Source organism: Corythoichthys intestinalis, chromosome 7, assembly GCF_030265065.1.
Source record: "Corythoichthys intestinalis isolate RoL2023-P3 chromosome 7, ASM3026506v1, whole genome shotgun sequence".
Classification (NCBI taxonomy): Eukaryota; Metazoa; Chordata; class Actinopteri; order Syngnathiformes; family Syngnathidae; genus Corythoichthys; species Corythoichthys intestinalis.
This window is the reverse complement of record NC_080401.1, coordinates 10,184,254-10,204,466: the sequence shown is the minus strand read 5'-3', so window position 1 is coordinate 10,204,466 and position 20,213 is coordinate 10,184,254. Positions and strand designations below refer to the sequence as shown.

General features: G+C 38.4%; 1 protein-coding gene across 1 annotated transcript in view; it reads right to left on the bottom strand.

Moving 5' to 3' along the window:
* ttc14 (tetratricopeptide repeat domain 14) overlaps nucleotides 1-16,620 on the bottom strand; it is a 33,637-nt gene extending 17,017 nt beyond the window's left edge. The window contains exons 1-9 of the mRNA XM_057841359.1: nucleotides 16,140-16,620; nucleotides 10,688-10,815; nucleotides 6,113-6,312; nucleotides 5,837-5,921; nucleotides 3,636-3,765; nucleotides 3,355-3,510; nucleotides 3,122-3,193; nucleotides 2,912-3,031; nucleotides 88-210 (exon numbers count right to left, since the gene is read on the bottom strand). Coding sequence (XP_057697342.1) covers nucleotides 88-210; nucleotides 2,912-3,031; nucleotides 3,122-3,193; nucleotides 3,355-3,510; nucleotides 3,636-3,765; nucleotides 5,837-5,921; nucleotides 6,113-6,312; nucleotides 10,688-10,815; nucleotides 16,140-16,273 — 1,148 coding nt within the window. The 5' untranslated portion in view covers nucleotides 16,274-16,620. The remainder of the gene's footprint in view (nucleotides 1-87; nucleotides 211-2,911; nucleotides 3,032-3,121; nucleotides 3,194-3,354; nucleotides 3,511-3,635; nucleotides 3,766-5,836; nucleotides 5,922-6,112; nucleotides 6,313-10,687; nucleotides 10,816-16,139) is intronic.
* Nucleotides 16,621-20,213: the final 3,593 nt, after the last annotated feature.

The window sequence follows — 20,213 nt, the reverse complement described above, 5'->3', positions numbered from 1 at the left end:
TATATTTCAACACCCTTATTTTGATGTGTGCAAATTTTGTTTTAAACTATTTCAATCGGAGCTAGGATTAACATGTGCAAAACTTACTGTTTTCCTTTCTCAACTAGTGTTTGGCAGAGGTACTTCTTGGCATTGCGATGATCTGGACAGGTCTCCAAGGCCAATTCAAAGTCCGATATAGCCTTCACGATGACTCCTTTATTAGCATACCTTAGAATAGGAGGCAGCCAGTTTAAACCAAAACAAACATTCTGTTTTTCCATCAAATAAAGACTATAGGGGTAACTGTACAACACACATCGGGGATTTATTCTGACCTCAACATTTTTTTCTATTTAAAAATACCTTTTGCCTCCAAATGGAAACATGAATTTCATCTACAATTTGCTGAGTAAAAGCATGTTTCATCTAAATACTAACCATGGACACATTAACGTTCTCAGAGATTTGGTGATGTTAGAATGTAGCGCAAATATGTGTCCTCTCATGCCCAAACATCTTTTCTTTTTCAAAATAGAAAACATTTTGCATTTAACATGTATTTCAGTAAGAACCTCAAAACAACAACTGACACATCAGTCAATACCATAATCCAGAAGAGTTTAAGTGTTGTGTAAGCTTTCAAAATCCATGCAAAGAAAACTAAAAGGTGCTTAAAACTTGCATGGTCATTGATCGAGACATCATTGCACGCAGTTTGCCTTATCTATCACAGTATACAGTAATGCATACTGTAATTAAAGCTGAACAATATCGGGAAAAAAACTTGACATTGCGACTTTAAAGGGGTTTGCAATATATTGCGATATTAGAATAATTTTCACCAAATTACTTCAATAGCTCCGTTAAGGAAGAATTTGATTGACTCAACATGACCACATTGTATTCATATAATACCGTTTAATTATGGGGCTATATCAGTCTCATAATGAACACACACATCCAACAGAAACACACACGCCTTGTGGGATTTATAAACACATATGATACAAAACATGCACACAACACACACGCACTGTACGATTCATAAACACATATCACAAAAAACACACAAACAATCATCAAATGTGTGTGTGAATTGTCTTACGCGCATTTATAACGTGCTTTAAACTGAAATTCCCACTCACAGTGCGTTGATCTTTTTGAGACAGGTTTCGCGCAGGCAAGAAACACACTTGCCTTTTTTTCTAAATGGAGCCAGTCTGCAGCCAATCAGACATTTTCCGTCTAAAACAGCCAATCACACCGGCTGGGCTGTTTTGTTACGTCAATGCTGTGCCTGCGTTTGGCTGGCAATTTCGGTGAAGTTAGCCGAATTTTCTGAATAAGTGGTCAAGCCAGCCGCACTTTCTTTTCAGTTGCGTTTTCCTTTCAGATTTTGTTATACAGAAACAAACAACGCATGTGGGTTCTGTCACATTTTTAAAAGAAAATCATGACTGCATCATCGTTTGGAAGTATAGTCCAGTGGTATAAGCGGTTGGCTGTCACACAGGAAGCGTCGGTTTGAATCCCACTAGCGATTATTTACTCGTATTTTCCTCAATAAAAAAGTACAGGCCAAAAGTCTGAACGCACCTTGTCATTCGTGCATTTTTATTTTCATAACTATTGACATTATTAACTCTCACTGATGGTAATAAAACTATGAATGCACACGTGTGATAGTCAGGATCAGAGTCGTATCGTGGCTGACTGTCCTCAATAAATTCGTCAACTGGATCGAGTGTCCTCCATGTCTTGTACATCCAACTCACGTTTAGCTAGATAAGGGTGATCTATATTAAGTGCTCGGCGCACATCAGCTGGCAACTGTATTGCTGCATCGGACGTGTCTGCATCAGTTTGAGTGGCAGCATCACTCATATTAGGTGAATACTGAACAGACACACTTACTGCCTGATGAACTGACAGTAGAGGTGAATTATTAGCTTCCTCTGAGACTAGCGGTACGCCAGAAGGTTCGCCTACCGCTGTAGTGACAGGAGCGGCTTGCCTGCTAATGAGAGCGGCCAGCAGTTTCTTGTCTTTGGTGCTTTATTGTGCGCATTTCACTCGATATCCGAGTGTGTTGAGGCTTCTTGTGAGGGAAAATAGTTGGAACAGCATTTGATTTTAGTCTCCGCTTATATCCAGCTGCTGCGGTGAGCTTTTTCATAAGTTGCCGTCGACTAAAAGCCTCAAAAGTGGTAGGAGAAAAATGGCGAGAACAAAGCCTTTGGGTCTTTGGGAAGTTTTGTCAGTCTACAGGCATTTTCCCAAACCTTTCTCCTCTTCTTATCAATAGGAAATCTGTGGAGACATACATCACACCCCCATTTGACTGGAAATTCCATCCAAAAGCAGCACATCGTGTCATTTTACTTGGCGAGTTTAGGCAGCAATACACAATTGTTGTACACAATTGGAAACGTCCCAATTACGTCATCACTCCGAGCCCGCAAAACATGGCGCCAAATATGGGTCAAAATATGTACTAAATATTATAAAATATTGCCACTGATTTAACTTTTTATGTGTTTCTAACAACATATTTTAGTACAAGAGAGCAATTGTGGTTTATTAGAGTCTTTATGTCTATAAGATCGAGGATCCCTTTAAATGGTAAATTTAGTTACACTTGTATTGTGCCTTTCCATCTTTTTAAATTCCCTCGAGGCGCTTCACACTATATCCTCATCTACCTACTGGTTACGCAGCAACGTGGTTTAGTATCTTGCTCAAGGACACTTGGAAGAGGTCATCAGGGCGGAGAATCGAACCCACAACCTCTCGGTTGGGGAGTGACTATTCTACCAAGTAAAGGAAAATGAAGATTTCAATATGCCTTTTTAAAAAAAAAAATTTTTTTTAAACTTTGTAAACTAGCATAGTAAACATGGTAAACCCTTTGGATTAAAAAAAAACTCACAGTGCTCCTCGAGCTACCAAGGCTTCCACGTTATTTGCGTCAATGTCCAATGCTTTGTTGTACTCATTCATGGCTTCCACGTGACGACCCTGCTTGAAGTGAGCTACCCCTGCCTTGACACTGAAAAAAAAATAAACAATGAAAACAATGAGAAATGTGTAATATTTCTTGCAAGAGAAACAATGAATGGGAAAAAAACATGTTTTGTACCACTTCAAGGCCCACGACGCAGACTGCTGCTTCCGGATGACGGATGCAAAATCCTCTTTCACAAAAAGTTTACTGTTAGAGGAGTGGAAAAAGAAAACATAATAGTATTGACTATCATGAATGTCATGTTCTTACATTCATGTCTGAAAATGCAATCTTGCAAAATCATCTCATTCACAAGCACTAAAACAGCATTGCCACCCGCAGGTGAGGAAGACAGCAGACACATTTACCTTTGTAGCCCTCTCATCATTGATGGAGGATGGATGTCACTGACACCAACGTTTACCAGCAAGTAGTCCACCACAGAGGGGTTGTGGTAGCCATGGCAACCCCTCAGTATATGCTCATATGTCTTACTGGAGTCATTAGCTGCACAAACACTACGACTGAGACAAGTAGCCGTGATTAATTTCAGATCTGAAGCAACATCCACCATGTATTCATATTCGGCTTACATACATTTTGTCTGTTGATATTAAAGTTTCAGTTATTCTTAATATGGTTGTCTTACTCGTATTGTACAGGTAGCTCTTCCCTGGTCATTACTCCCAATTGGATACTCTCTGGTCTGGGAGATATGGATGTTTGGAGAAGGGATACAGTGATTTTTTCCTGGTAGCGGTCGATGTCTTTCACACCAGCTACAAAAAAAAAAAATAACTTGAATAGATTTGTTTGTTTAATGAATAATCTGGTGCTATGTTGTACTATGGTTACCTTTAAAGGAATGCAGGCATACCAAATGCCAAAAAGACACTTGCACTTGGATCTGAATATGATTCAGTCTTGTACAGTAAGTCAAACTTCCACAAGATAGAAAATTCATGCCCTGCAGGCTTCTATTCAGTTTTTGCCCAAAATTACAGTTCTTCCAAAATATTTTTTATGACCCAAAAAGTCCCATTCATTTCTTATGGCACATTCAATATTTCAGCTTGGAAAGCCTCCCATTCCTTTTTCAACACATTCACATGATTTTAACTTCAACATATTGAATAAACATTCGATATATTTTCAATTCCTCACCTTTTTTCGCCGAAATTTCACCAAAACATCACAAATTTTTACCAAAAGCTTGCAAATTTTCACCAAAATGCCACCAATATTAACCAAAAATTTGATAACAGAAAGTGACCCCGTGGGGTTTACAATCCAAAGCAGCGTTGTTTTCGTCAACAATGACGATAATGAAAATACTTAGTCGACGAACAATTTTTTCATGACGACATGACAAAGATGAGCTAAAAACGTGGCTTGGAGACTAGAACATAATGAGACAAATGGCATTTTTTGACTGACGAGACGAAAATGTGAAATAGTTTCTGTCATATGTTTATAATGCGTGACGTTTTCATATTGTACGTGGAGTACCTCAGCTTGCATCCGAGCAGTGTTTGGGTTGTGTCACTCATGTGTGTGCTGCGCCGCTCCCTCACTCTCCTCACGGGAGTTTAGGATGTGTGTCAAGTAGACATGTGCCGATTACCGGTTTCAAGGTATGCCGTGGTATGAAAACGTTAAGGTTTCAAAACCGCAAAAATTTTCCGTCATAACGTCACTAAGGTATTAGCTTTTTTTTGTCCCAAAAATTGCAAGGCTCAACCCTCGCCCACCGTTTCTTTGCTCAGTGCCAGTGAGTCAGCTGTGCTACCCGATGGCTGGAGGAGGTGAAACTGCTGAACTTTTTCCCCATATTGAAGAAAATGAAATCGTTGGTCAGGGAATAATTTGGCATTAGTAAAGTTACAGACGGCCGGGCCTTTGAGGAGGAGGGCCAACCGACATGTAAAACATGTCATAATACATTGGTACCTCTACATACAAAGCTAATTCATTCCAGAACCTTGTTTGTAAGTCAAAATGGTCGTATGTGGAACGGGATTTTCCCATAAGAATACATTATTATTCCATTAATTCGTTACGCAGCCTGAAAACCTACACTAAATCCTTAATAAATACTGTTGATACTATTCCAAATAGCAATTACACATAGCAAAACAAATTAATTATGAATATAAATAGGAATAATAATATAGTAATAGCAATAATAATAATACCTGTAATAATGTAACGAATCGGGTTCTAATGTGGAATTGTCATTATTTGATGTGATTATAAACGAGATGAAAAATGAATTTCAAACTTGCCAAAACACTTATCCACTGTGGGGGTTGAATAATTTTGAACACAACTGTAGACGTTACAATACATGGTGGTCTGTCTGCGTTCATTCAAGATTGTTGGAAACCTTTATTTTTTGACTAAAACGTTTGAATTTTACAGACGAAAACATTTTGAGTAACTGTCGACTAGAACTAGATTAAATTTGTAGGAGATTTCGTCAACTAAAAAACATTTTGAAATGACTCAAATAAGACTAACACAAAGCAGTATTTTAATCCAAAAAAGGCAAAAATAAAAAGGGCTGCCAAGAACAACACTCTTCCAAAGTAAAGGTACCATCACAATTTGTCCAGATATTGCATTTTCTTGTTAACTCGGCCACTAAAGATATGAAAACGTGAATTACTAAAAGAAGAACACACAAGATATGGCAACATTGCTGCCAAACAGTAGGAAGTTATCACTGGAAAAGCTAATGTGTAAGGTGAACAAATATTTCGGCATTTGCTTGGTTAATAAAACAAACCTTAAGTCACTATCAATCATTTAAAAATGTATTGTTAAAATCATTACAATGAAGACAATCACCTCTTATTAAGTCCCCAATTTGGTAGTAGGACAAAGGATCATCATGACTGCCAGTTGAAGGAATTTCCTTAATGTGACAAAGAGCCTGGGAAAAAAAAGGGGGATTGGGGGCAGATTTGTTTGACTTAAAATTCAAAGACTTCACAGTGACTGGGTTAGTTTCAGGCTAACATTGTGTCTACCCTACACTACCTGGCACTTATTTGTTCTTGTGTATAGTGGCTCAAGTGGAAAGCTGACATAAGTTTCGACTGTACATCAAGACTGTTAGCTTACCGATAACTCCAGGTCTTCTATGTCTCTGTTCAGCCCTCCTGCCATGCAAATCAGGGTGAGAAAGAAGCCATATTCCCGAATATTGTTGATCCTTCCCACCACAATGTCGCCTCTCTCCATATCCCTATAAAGCATGGCCCTTCTCTCCTCATAAGGCACCTCCATGAATAACTCCAGAGGTGGCATAAGAGCGTAAGCCTCTGCAAAAATTAGAAAATGTAATAACACAGTTACATTGATACCAGAAGCAACAATTAATTATTCATCGGTTAACAAACAGTCAAACATCTGAGTGGTAAAAATTGGGAGTTAAAAATATTGCTTTCAAAATTTTAACCAAACCTGGCATTGGAGCACAACAGGTGACTCACGCTCACTTACTGTTGTTACTTTTTTTAATGATGACAACATTGCTACTCTCCTAAGGTTGTATGAAGTATAAAACTGATAACCATAGAACTGGGAATACATTTTACTGTTTATTAGGGGTGTAACAAAATATTGAAATGGTGATATATCGTGATAGTTTGTATCCCCAAAGGGTATCGGTATGTTCCTGCAGTATCGATATGTTTTTAAAAAAAGGTGTCACTGTTAAAAAAAATATATAAGGAACCAACAAGTTGCTACAAAAACCTTCCACTAAAATAATATCTCTGTGAACTCAATGGCTGCCATTGAAAGCGCTAGACACTACTGGTGCACGGTAATCATTGGTCCGATAATTATCAATCCTATAATAGGAATTATGACATCATCCTAATAAATCCAATAACATTATTAATAAGACCAATAATATGCACTGTAATATTTTTAGCACGGTGTCGGTGGATTGGGATGTGTGCCTCTGTAAATCAAGCGCTCCTTTCTTTGACATCACGCTCAAGTGCACCGCACGGCTGGCGAGAAACACATCTTAATAGGCCACTTAAAAGATGACAATCGCTTCGATGGTGTTTTAAAAGAGTACGAGGACGCGCGAGCTGCAAATGAATCTAGCCATCCGATTCCAAAGCCAGCTAATAAGCCGGGGTTGTACCATTTAACAAGGCCTTTGAAAAGTTTCACAAAGATGATCACAGAAATGAAGGTGCTAGACAACCAACCAACTCTTTTCCCTCATCGAGGACATAGGATTCAAGTGGCTACTTCGTCATTTGGAGCCAGGTGCATCATTCCAAGCCGCCGCCACTTTTCAGATAAATGTTTACCGGCAAAGTATGATGAGATTGCCACACGCTTCCATACTTCGATCGGCCACCATGCACGGCACGTAGGTTTTCACCCCGGACATACAGTATAGACGTGTAATGTTAGTCAATGTGTAATGACAGCATGCTTGGTAGGATTTCGTACTATGCAGAGAAGAAACCTCATACTTTATTGAAAATGGGTTCACTCACTGCCGTTTATATTAATTATTATAAGGCAAGCCATTAATCCTTTATGTTCTACCATATTTTTGTTATGAGGAATGAGTGATGAACCTTACTATATAATGTTTGCATTTTACAGTGTTAGTTATAAGTTAGTAAGTTATTGAGAGGCCTTATGGTTATTGATAGGCTTGCTGTCCTACAATTGCCAGGTTAAGAAAGTTGTTTCATGGACCAAGACCACAACAGTCTCCTCTCCTGTAGCACCAAATATTTTTATCTGATGATAAAGCACAATACCTGTCGGGTTTATGTTTTAGTTCAGTGTTCAGTGTTCAGAAAACACATCTTCAATTATTTAATAATTGATTGTGATTATTAATTAATTAATTAATTAATTAATTAATTCTATTTCTATCTATTTAAAACGTAAATATTGGCACTTTATTTGAAGTCAAGACTGTTCTTGTCTTTTTTTTTTTGTTCATTAAAATAATGTTCATGTCAATATGAAAAATCTGGTTAGGTGAAAGGCAAATCTATGTTGAATCCACCACTAGTTTTTTGAAACCTCCTGGTGTTCAAAAACTCGGGTGAATATTAGGGTTGGGCATTGATCATTCCGGTTCTCCCGGAACCGTTCGAATTTTAAAATTTCGATTCCATGTTTTGATGCCCTGTCCGCCGAGTGGGGAAAAAAATGCTGCCGAAAACCACGGGGAAGAAGCCACAAGAAGCGCGTTTGTGCATTGTAACATTGAGGCTAATGGTGGAAAAAAAGACAACCTACTTTAGCCTGCTATAAAAAAAATTGGCAGTCTTCTCTAAAACGCAAACTTGCGGTTAAAAAGTGACACTTCAAACATGAAAGATCGCTGGTCAACAGCATTTGCAAACGAAAAAAAAGGGGGGGGAAATTGATTACTGACACCACATGCAATGACGAAAAGTGCTATTATTGCGGAGTGTAAAGCTTATGGTTTAGCGAACGTACTTCCGGTGAACATTTCAAAATAAAAGCACGTTATGTTTGTCATATAAATAACGATTTCTGGAGTTAATCCCACATACTTTAGAATTCAGATTCTACACTAAGAATAGCTTTAAAATGACACCCTTTATGAAAAATCTGATTGGCAATGAATAATCATAATTATGATAATACTATAATAGTAATTACTATTATTATTATTATTATACTAATACTACTATAATATTAATGCTAGATATTTTTTTAAAGAATTGTTTTGAATCATGTTGGAAAGGCGAAGGCAGTGTTCTGAATCTGTTTACATTCCATTCTTTTGCACCAGTTAATGCTATCAGCATTTGACGTCATTGTTTATTTGTGATTATTGTTATTTAGATGATTATTTGTACTTTAACCCTTTAACACCGAACGTGTCGGCAGCGGCGCATTTACGCATATCGTCTTTGAAGCTTCGTCACGCTGTAATTACGTCACCCACGTACCGCTCGTTGGTGTCGTTTGAAAGTTCGGAAGTTGATGTCCACACCAGTTTTTATTTGAAGTCAATCGGCCAAGAAAAACTGGAGATAATGTCATTTGAGTTTTATAGTTTTATTGCACTGATAAATATGCATTAAAACGCTGCATGGACCATGTATCCATTTCCATATTTCCATCATTTCTTGTCCTTTTTCAAAACCGAAAGCAGCACAAAAGACTACTTATCCCAAGAGCCGTTGTGATGTCACGAAGGACGAACCGAATGTGATCATTTTTAATAAATTTCCGAGCGAGCCACCAACTATTGAAAGGGAGGCATGCGAAGCAAGCAACGGCCGGCTGGTTTGAGTGAGCGACTTTGAAACGTGCAGAATGAATCTAAAACTACATTTAGCGCAAGCTAATGCATTATTTCATTAACTAAAAGAAGAAGATGAGCCGTATTTGTCGTTTTTTTCTTGGGATGAGTCGGCGTCCCGGCAAGTAGAAGTGACAGCAGCGCACAAACGGCGAAAGAGTAGGCTGTGTGACGTTGTGTGTGACGCAGCTCCGTGACCTATTCAAGAAGAAGCTTTATTGAGTGCACAAAAAAAAAAAAAAAACTTTATTGGGTCGCATGTCTGAAAATTTTGAATTGAACTGAACTACTTGTCAATATTTTTTAAAACACTTTTATTCAATGTTATATATATTTTTTCTTCACTATAATCTTTTCAATTTTTATGTAGATGTGTGTTCGAGAAGCTTGATTGCAAGTACGTATATACTTTTGATAAGGTGATGGGTACAACACCTAACTTCACAAAGAGATATCCTCCAAACCCTTTTTGTGTTAGATGATATTTATAATTTTTTTTCTGCCTATTTTGCACAGTATACTGTATAACCTGTTTTGACCATAGTATGTGTAAAGGCCAAAAACGCCTATGACCATACCTGCTGTTTGTGTTGAATTGTCAAACATAAAACTGTTCAATCTTATTTTTTTCTATTTAATGTTTATCCTAACAAATTGGATAAATATTATCAAGCTTCAAAACGGTTGGTTGAGCATGTTTGGTTGTCAATGGGACATCAACATTACAAATTTTGAAAAAAGATTTTGGGATTTTTTTGTCTTTTTGGGTCCAAAATGTGGATTATAATTGGTCAGTGAAGAAAACAAGTTTAGACAAGAAGTTCAAGATGTCCTGAAAAAAGAGACCCAACTTGGCCATTGTAAACAATTTTTTTTTTTTTAAATATAAAGGCAACATCAAATGCATGCAAATTCGACCAAAATAGGCTTAGGTGTTAAAGGGTTAATAAAGAATTTAAGTGTTCCAAAAAGCTTTTGAGAATTAATAAGAGTAAACAAAAATTTAATTGCTAACTTAGTTAAAAAAAAAAAAAAAAAAAAAAAAAAAAAAGATTAGTCGACTACTCATAAAAATAATCTGCTGACTAATCGTGAGAAAATTAGTCGTTTGGGACACCCATAATTTATATCAATTTATTCCCGAACCCTCACTCAAGTAAACAGGTTTTTGTTTTACATTTGAAGAACATATGGCTTTCATTATAGTATTTTCTATTTTTAGTGCAAACCTGCTTTAGTCCAAACCTGCTTAATTGCAAGATTTTAAATACTTTATGCCTCCGTTTTTGCAGTAAAAGCCAAACACTAGTAATAAATTAACAATATTGCATATCTACATTGGCAAAATGAAAAAAAAAAACATGGACAACCTGCAGCCTCCTCCTCTCCATACTCCTCCTCTTTGGGAGTTGCAGTCTTCCATGATGGACTGAAAAGAATGTCAGCTTTCCTCGCTATGAACTGCTCCACGAGGGGGTTGCTCTGTTCTTCGTCATATCTGTGAAAGTGAACAAATATATTACATCCTTATGGTCTACCGCAAATCTGAGGCTGGGTACTAGAGGTGGGAACTTCTTGGTACCTCACGATACGATACAACGCTCACGATAACAATGATCTCATGATACAGCAATACAACACAAAACAACAACTGATAAACAGAATAGCAAGCCATTTTCATCATTCTGCTATGAATTGGAATGACTATCATTAGTGGATGTCCAATCCATTTAAACTGTGAACGTGGCAACAAATGAACAAATCTCCCTCCCACTTCAAATGGATTTGATGTCAACGGCTGTCAGTGGCAGCTAATGCCAGGCAATTATTGAATTTTGTGGCATTTCACATAATTTCCTGTTGATTTTTGGTCACTTCATTTTCCTTTTGGGGTGTTTAAGGGTCAGTTCCTGTTGATTTGGGGCATTTACATGTCACCCATGTTGGTTTTAGGTTACTGTAAAGGAAGTGACTCAAGAATGTCTCCAAATTAGGCCTGCGCAAAATATCGTTTAAAAATTGCCATCGCAATGTGTGCATGCGCAATAGTCCCATCACAAAACGTGCGATTGTCCCCGCCCCCCAACTTTTATTTTGCTTCTTAAAAGCAGCAAGTGTGCAGAGACATGTCCTTCTGGATCCCTTTAATATACAACAATCTTCATCATTCACAAATGAACTCCCTTAGTTTGGATTATACGGTATTAAACGTTGTTAAGAGAGCTATACAAGTCATCTGGTGAAAGTTCTTCTAGTTATAATATCGCAATATATATCGTAAACACTCAAAAAATTGCAATGTCGTTTTTTTTCTTACATCATTCAGCCCTACTCCAAATGAATAGGAAGTGTCTCAAAATCAACAGGTAATAAATAAACTGTAAATGTCCTCAAAAGACTGGCTCTGAATGCTCTGGTTTCAGTGCCATTGACGGTGTAGGTACACTATCCGCACGGGGTGCACAATCTCCTCGGAGGGCCTGCGCTTGACAGTGATCTTCGGTTATTCTCGCAATATGATTGGCCAAAGAGTCGAAATGCACACCCAAAGCCGTGCTCTCCTGTAAAATGCCTGTTTAAAAGTGTGACAGTTGTTCTTGAGAGTCGTAGTAAGCGTCGCTTATAAGTGTCAGTTTAAAAATGCGTATGTAAAGCGATTGATGATATCACACACAGATATGATTATTAACAATTAAATGGGAAAGCTTAAAAAAAAACATTAAACAGGCGCGCACACCTGTCTCTCTCATGTTAGAGGACATTAACCCTTGAAAGTCGAAGGACGCGCCGGCGCGTCCTCAGCGCACGTCGTCTTTGAAGCGCCCTCACGTTTTAATTACGTCACCCACATGCCGTTGGTTGGTCTCGTTTTAAAGTGCGGAAGTTGCGGTTTACTCTCGTTATTATTTGAAGTCAATCGACCAACTAGAACGTGAGATATTGTCATTTAAGTTTTATAGTTTTATTGTCCTCTCAAAAAAACATTAAAACGCTGCATGGATCATTTGTTTATGTCTATATTTCCATCATTTCTAGTCCTTTTTCAAAACGGAAGCTCCATGAAAAAAACACAAATCAAACGAACCCTTTCGAAGTCACAGTGGAAGCACAAAATGCGTTTTTTTTTTTTTTTAATAAATATAACTGCGGTGCGAGGTTCAACCGAACGAGAGGGAGGAGTGTTCTGAAGCAGCGAGGTGGCGAGCGACGGCCAGTTGGATACTCCTGGATCGAGCAGCGACTTTGTGTGACTTTGACAATGAACGGAAAACTAAATTTAGCGCAAGCAATTGTGCTTCTGATCAACTTGAGGAAGAGGATGGTCCAAATTCGTCATCATCGTCTTCTTCGGAAGAGTCCTCGAGTGAAGATAGTGACGGATTTGAACACGTAGGTGACGCCATCGACGAGCAGAGGTAAACCAACTCACTCTTTTTTTTCATGCTGAAAACGTTTCTTTTGATATTGCAAGACAAAGTTAATTTTGATGCAATATAAGTGTGTGTTTGTGTATATAATAATAAAATGTGCATATCAGATCAAAGTCGTACGTGCACTGTGGGTATCCCAGGCAGGAATTTATAATTTGTGGTGTTCTTCTTTCTATATGAAGATTAGGTATGTAGCACATATTCAGCTATGGTATTCTTTCTATTGTCATACATATAGATTTCCATTATTATTTATTGCTGTATATATTTTTATTTTATACTTTATTATTTTCATAAATACTGACTTATTTTCATGTACATTTATAGTGACAATGAAAGTAAAGTGAAATGAAAATGGAAGGGTGGAAAGAGGACCGACACCCCATTGAAGTGTGAGCTGTGTGATGTAGCCGTGTCTAATTCCAGGACGAAACTGCTTTTCGGAGTGGCATGACTGAAAAAAATTTAACTTGTTTATTGTAAATATTTTTGAAAATGCTTTTTTTCCCCCAATGTTATATATATATTTTTTTCCCACATCAATCTTCTCAATTTGTGTATATAAATGTGTGTTCAAGAAGCTTGATTGCGTGTACATAGTTTTCATCAGGCGATGGGTCGCAATACCTAAACTCATAAAGAGATGGCCTCTAAACACTTTTTGTGTTAGATGGTATTTATTTTTTCACTGTTCTTCACTGTTAGGTCTGCTGTATATAACCTGTTTTGACTGGAGCATGTATAAAGGCAAAAAACGCCTATGGCTATACCTGTTGTTTATGTTGAATTGTCAACTATAAGACTATTTATTCTAAATTTTTTTGGTTGAATGTTCATCCTAACATGTTGAATAAATATTACAAAGTTTCAAAACGGTTCGTTACGCATGTTTCGTTGTCAATTGGACATCAATATTAAAAATTTTGACAAAACGATTTTGGAATTTTTGGTCTTTTTGGGCCCAAAATGATGATTTATAATTGATCAGTGAAGGAAACAACAATTTGGACATGAAGTTCAAGGTGTCACAAAAAAAGGGACCAAACCAGGCCATCGTAAACAATTCTTTCTTTGAAATATAAAGGCAACTTCAAAGGCATGCAAAATCAGACAAAATAGGCCCAGACCTTAAAGGGTTAAATATCAGGGCTGATCACTGTCCATCTCTAAAACTAGTTAAAAAAAAAAAAAAAAAAAATCAGTTTTAATCCCTGGCTTTTACCCTGCATCAGACTCAACCCTTTGAATGTTTTATGGTTTGTTATTTTATTATGCTTTTTTTTGCTTGCTTGCTGGCTTTTGACATCAGTAGTGATGTTGTATGTTCCTTTCTTTAAATAATGAAATTGTTCTTCATATAAATCGTACATTATTGACACAATAGAAAAAAACAACCAGAACACTTTTGCTGCATTTGAGGAAGGTGGGTAATGTATGTAAACAACAAAGATAGTTGATTGCGACAATTCGTTTTTATTTTGGCCATTTAAAGACATTTTGACCTTAGCAAACCTGCCTTTCTACAGTATAAGCGATCGAAAAGTGGAAGAAAATGACAGATGAGATAAATTGCACACACTGTAACCGCCTTCTTTAGTTACATCCTTGCTGAAAGGCAATATAAAAAATATCAATTCATCAAGCTAATTTACTGTATGAGGAAAAAAATACACGGCGCCTCAAACAAACCTAATTTAACTTCATTATTGTGTCATCAATACGTTGCCTTGAGCACCATTTTGTCGAGAGATGTCAGATTAAAGCAACTCGTGAAGTGGTACTTTTTTCCCCCAACTTCGCGACTAGGATCTTCCAGTTCGAGTGGCGTTCCAACTTCCAATGATATTTTTCCTGTTCAGAGGTTGGAAAAGTCTGACTTCCCACATTCCCCAAATGCTACACGAGTGTTGTTGTGACATCATCAGCAGATTGTGCACCCAGAGTGGATAGTGCACCTACAACGGCACTACTGTAGACGTCCAATCCAGTCAAAACGAATTGGATGTCTAGCACCGTCAATAATCTACTCATTTTGTTATAAAAATTCTACCTCCACAAATGTGAACTTAGCAAACTGTCACCTTTCTTTTCTCACTTTCATAACGAAACTGTATGCTACATAAAGTTGTTTAAAAAAATCAAAGAATTTGAAAGCCGAAAAAACAACTAATATTTGTGGAAAACTAGAACTTTTTTGTACTTGATTTCAGCAGTGTTTATTTTTTTGTTTCGAATGTACATTTCATGGTGTGTTTATACCCCCTGGCATATTTGTGTTAGTATTGTTTATTTTTTGTTGTTGTTATTGTTTGTGTGTTGATTGTTCATTTCGGTAAATTTACGAAAAAAAAAAAAAAAAATCTAGCGCCGTCAATGGCAGCCAGTGAGCTAACGTACATACTATTCTAATAGAAGATTTGGCTAGCAACCTGTTTGTTCCTTTTTTTTTTTTTTTTTTTAACAGTGACACCTTTTTAAAACGATATATATCGATTTTTGGTGGAGGCATATTGATAATCTTTTCGGCAACAACCATACCATACCGCCCCAACAGAACACTCAGTTCTCAGAATGCAGGTCTACTGGTAGTTCCCAGGGTCTCTAAAAGTACAGTAGGAGCGAGAGCCTTTAGCTACCAAGCTCCTGTCTTGTGGATCAGCTTCCAGCTAGTATTAAAGAAGCCGACACAGTCTATACATTTAAGATTAGACTAAAAACGTGTCTATTTGACAAAGCTTGTGGTCAGGCTAGTTAAAATCGGACTATACTCACAGTTCAGTCTAAGCTGCAGTAGAAGCTATAACGCAGGGGAAAGTTCAGCCACTGAGTCCTATGCCCTTTTTTTCACTCTACCTACCACTTGTCTTACTTTATTTCTCTTTTCTAATTCTAATATCTAGTTGACTAGTCTCTTCATCACTAGTCCCCCGGTGTCCCCTTTCCCCCCTATTTTTCAGCCGCAGCCTCCTGACTATCCTGACACCTGGCTGGATGGACGTCCTCGTTACCCCCTCCCCCACCCGTCTGATCTGGCTAGATGGACCTTCTCTTGTTTCTTCATTCCATTGCATCTCTACAAACTGGGCCTCCTGCAGCTAACACCCACCATCAGTCCTGGTGCATCTATAGCCTGTCCCTCCTGGAAGTGGATCTCTCCTACCTGTGGTTCTCCCCAAGGTTTCTCATTTTATGACGGACCCGACCCGGTGAGATTAATAGAATTGAAGCCTCGAGAGTACAGAAGGAGTTTACAGAAGATGTAAAGTACAGGGAGGTGTGGGAGATGACGACTGGCAACGGCAACCAATGCAAGACTTCTCTATTTCTACAGACAGTTGCTACATTGCACGATAGCTACGTATGGCACACGTGAAAATTAGGTTAGACTTACCCATCATATGCAGCCTTGCACAGGTCAGTCACCACGGCTTGAAAATCGGGATTTTCCGTCTGTTCACATTTCAATTTGTTGAACAATGACTTTCCGTGATACGTCAGACATTGCCTCAACAAGTCTCTATCCATTTTGCACACTAGAATGCCTTACATTGTTTTATAGGAGGAAAAAGGCAACAATTAGTGCGAAAACCCATAATACAATCTAGCTAACGATCCGGTAGATTTGTAATGAACAATATACCAAACTAGCGTGATTAGCATATCTCGCGCTAATAAAATCGAACGATGGGTTGTGCCTTTGTTTGATATCTTCGTTTTAAAACACACACGCGCAGTGCTCCGTACACAGTAAAGCATACGCCTCTTCCGAGACAACAAGACTATAATTTGCCTAGGAAGAAACACTTTTTTTCATGCTGAGGACACGCTGCTATTTTGTGTTCACTGCTAAAATGTCACCCCGGAACAACACAAGCTTTTAGGTCACTGCGCATGCGTATTGCGCACACTGTGTGTCACACAAGCGATAGTCGGGTCAGACAAATCAACAGAATACCTCGCTGACCTTCTCTATTTATAAATATTAATAGAAATCACAATCCAGTTTTATCTCAAATTATTGATATTTTATTTTATTATTATTAATAATTAAAAAAATATATATATATTTATATAATAATATATAATAGGGCTGCAGCTATCGAATATTTTAGTAGTCGATTAATCGATGAACTAGTTAGTTCGAATAATGGGATAGCAATAAAAAAATTAAATAAAATAACTGAGCTGAGCCTCAAACGTTATAAAAAAAAAAATAAGGATCTATGTACAACGAAAGGACAATTGGCTAACTTACATAGCAAAAGTCCGCTAGCTTAAATGCTATAAAAAAAACTTTTTTTTTTTTTTTTTTTTTTTTAAACAATGCTCATAACAAATGGTTCAGACACATATTTCCACAAAAATTGGCTAAATATACCTTTAAACTAAATTACAAATGCATTATAAAAACATTAGCTCAAACAAAATTTGAGGGCAGTGTATCCACCCAAATCAATAAAACTAAATGCAATCAATTTCAAAAACAAACAATTACAACGCCACTTTAATTAAACGAATACTCGAACGGCAAAATTCAAATCTTTTTTCCAATCGAATACTCGAGTTAATCGATTAATCGTTGCAGCACTAATATATAAAGTAATATAAGTAAATATAAATAATATAAAATAAAATAAATTATAAAAATAAATTGAATGAGCAGAGGCAGGTAAAGAAGAAAAAAGTTGATTTTTTTTTTCTTTTCACATGTGTTTTTATTCTCTTAATGAACAGGAGATGACGACACACAATTCAGGAATAAAAAAGAAAGCAATCATGACCTCTGATAAATACATTTATTAAGGAAATAATAATTAAAAGCTGGCCCACTAGGACATGTCCACAAAATGTCCGCTCAGGTACCTTCGAGATGATCTGCCCGGAACTCTCAACACCAGAGGTGTGTAGAGTAGCCAATAATTTTACTCAAGTAAGAGGAGTGTTACTTCAAAATAATATTACTCAAGTAAAAGTTAAAGTAGTCATCCAAAAAATGTACCGGTACTCAAGTTCAAGTAAAAAGTATTTGGTGAAAAGAATAGTCAAGTAATGAGTAACATTGTGAGTAACTGCTTACATTTTTGTTTGATTTTTTTTTTTTTTTTTTTTTAATTAACAACGGTATTTTTTTCTGAGCACAAAGATATCTATATTACATAACCACATTAAGCCAAAGAAAAGTAATTAAAAGAGAGAAAAAAACAGTAAAGAAACATTATTTGTCCAAAGAGCATAAGTGCCCTGCCCTCTAGTGGAGAACATAGTTCCTAGTTTGAATAGTGAATACTGCAGTTCCTTCATAGTTACTATTATGAAATTAAAAGGATTATATCTTAGGTTTTTCGTGGTCAATCGATGCCAAATAAAAACTGGGAGAGTTTTAAGTCTGCGCGTTCGATTAATTTTGAGGGCAGCGCTCTATGTCAAATACTTCTTGTTACGGTGCTTTAAAGACGCGTGATTGTACAGGCTTGCCTAATCATAGAACGGCAAACCTGCGTCTGATTGCAGTAATGGAGTCATGTGATTATTGTTGCAACATCTCAATGGTGAAATTAGTAGCGCTACTCTTGCCAATAGCATCGCGAGCAAAAAATTAATTAAATCATTACCTTACATACTATTTTCATGGCGTAAAATGTGATGCAAATGTTGTTTTTTGTATGTAAACACAGCACGTTCCCCGTTGGTCCGTTGTGCTTATCATACCAAGTGAGAGTCAACCTTCCACTGAGCAAACTATTTTCTCCTCCCATCAGATAGAAGTCTAGTAGTTGAAAGAATTGTAATAAAGCCTGTGAATTGGGGACTAAGCAGTCCAAAACCTGCTCGAAAAACACAACTTTCCCTAGATTTAGTCAGCTTGTCCTAACCTTCACCGAACCCCTTAGACTAGAGGTGTCCAAACTTTTTGCAAAGGGGGCCAGATTTGGTGTGGTAAAAATGTGTGGGGCCGACCTTTGCACTTTAGACGAATAATGCTTCATTGCTGTCATTTTTTTCTCTCTCACTGGAATTCAATTAATTTTATTTCAATTTTTTTAATCCTGCGCCTTGAAAATGATTGACTTCTGGCCAGAGTCTGGATTGATGAAGGAGGCGGTAGTGATTATTTTCACAATACAGCCATTTTTATAGTATGTATAGTATGTAGAAGGACTGCATATTCAGCTGATTTTACGGATTAATTTGTTTATTATTTATTTCACGCCAGCCCAATGTGCTGCAGGGTTTTGTTGCTACAACAGGGAGAGTGGTGTGAGGCTTTTTGGATTTCCAAAACATAGCCTACTGTTCACCGCGAGGAATGGGCAAAACAAGTCTGACAATCTGGAGACTGTTGGACGGATGACGAAGTCAGTAAGCTACAGATTTTATGTTATGTCAAATACTGGGATCATGGCAAACGTTTTAAAAAGGAGGTGGCTTGCATTTTGTGGGTGACAATGCTCCACGGCCACCGAAAAGGCCACTTGGCAAACGACCGGCGGCTTGTCGCACATCTTTGTTGTCGGCCAATAATGGCGTGCCCGCCTATAGAGGGCTATCCTCAGCTTGGGCCCAGGGAGCCTCCGCTCTCGTCTCCGGTTCTCGATTGTGTCCAGACTTCCAGCCCCCCCTCTTCTTGCTTTAATTGAACATTTACATGATGCACAACTTTTTTTGGGGTGAATTGTTTTTGTTTTATTGTTGTCATTGTAAAATTCATTGGACCATATTCATTCACATTCCTCACGAGGGTCGCGGAGGTGCTGGAGCCTATCCCAGGTAACAATGGGCAGTAGGCAGGGTACACCCTGAATTGGTTGCCAGCCAATCACAGGGCACACTGAGACATACAAACATTCATGCACACACCGGCCTTCACACAGGAAGGCCGGAGCCACTCTTGGGGCCCACGGGGCCTTGGGTGGGGCTTGCTGTCCCTTGCCGGCTGGGTGGACATCCCCTGGTCTCCGGCACTTGGCGTTGCACCTGTTCGGGGTGCGGGGTGGATGCTCGGGCGGCGGGGGGGTGGGTGCAGGTGCACCGGGGGTGGTCTGGGGCAGGGGTTGATCGGGGCCCTGGCGCTTCTCCTGCCCTGCGGCTGGTGGTTCTGGTGGACGGCGCCATTCCTGCGGGAGCCAGCCTCTTAATTCATGCGCTTCTCACTTTGCACTGTAAATATCTTTCACCCTGGCACCTACATACTCACCCATTCCTCCGGGGAATGGTGGGACGGGTCCTTACAGTCCCGGGCCAGCTCCCCCCTGATTTTAATGCATCACACACCAAGGTTGCGGGATGGATGGGACCTGGTGGGGGGGTGGGGGGGGGGGGTGCTCACGGTTACCTCATCACATCAGGCCCCGCCATTCCTGCACCATTTTTAACGCACCATACACATCATCCTCCACGGGAGAGCTGCGGCAAAGGGCGGCAGGACGGGCGGCTGGGCAGAAATTCCATGCAGCGGTCCACCTTC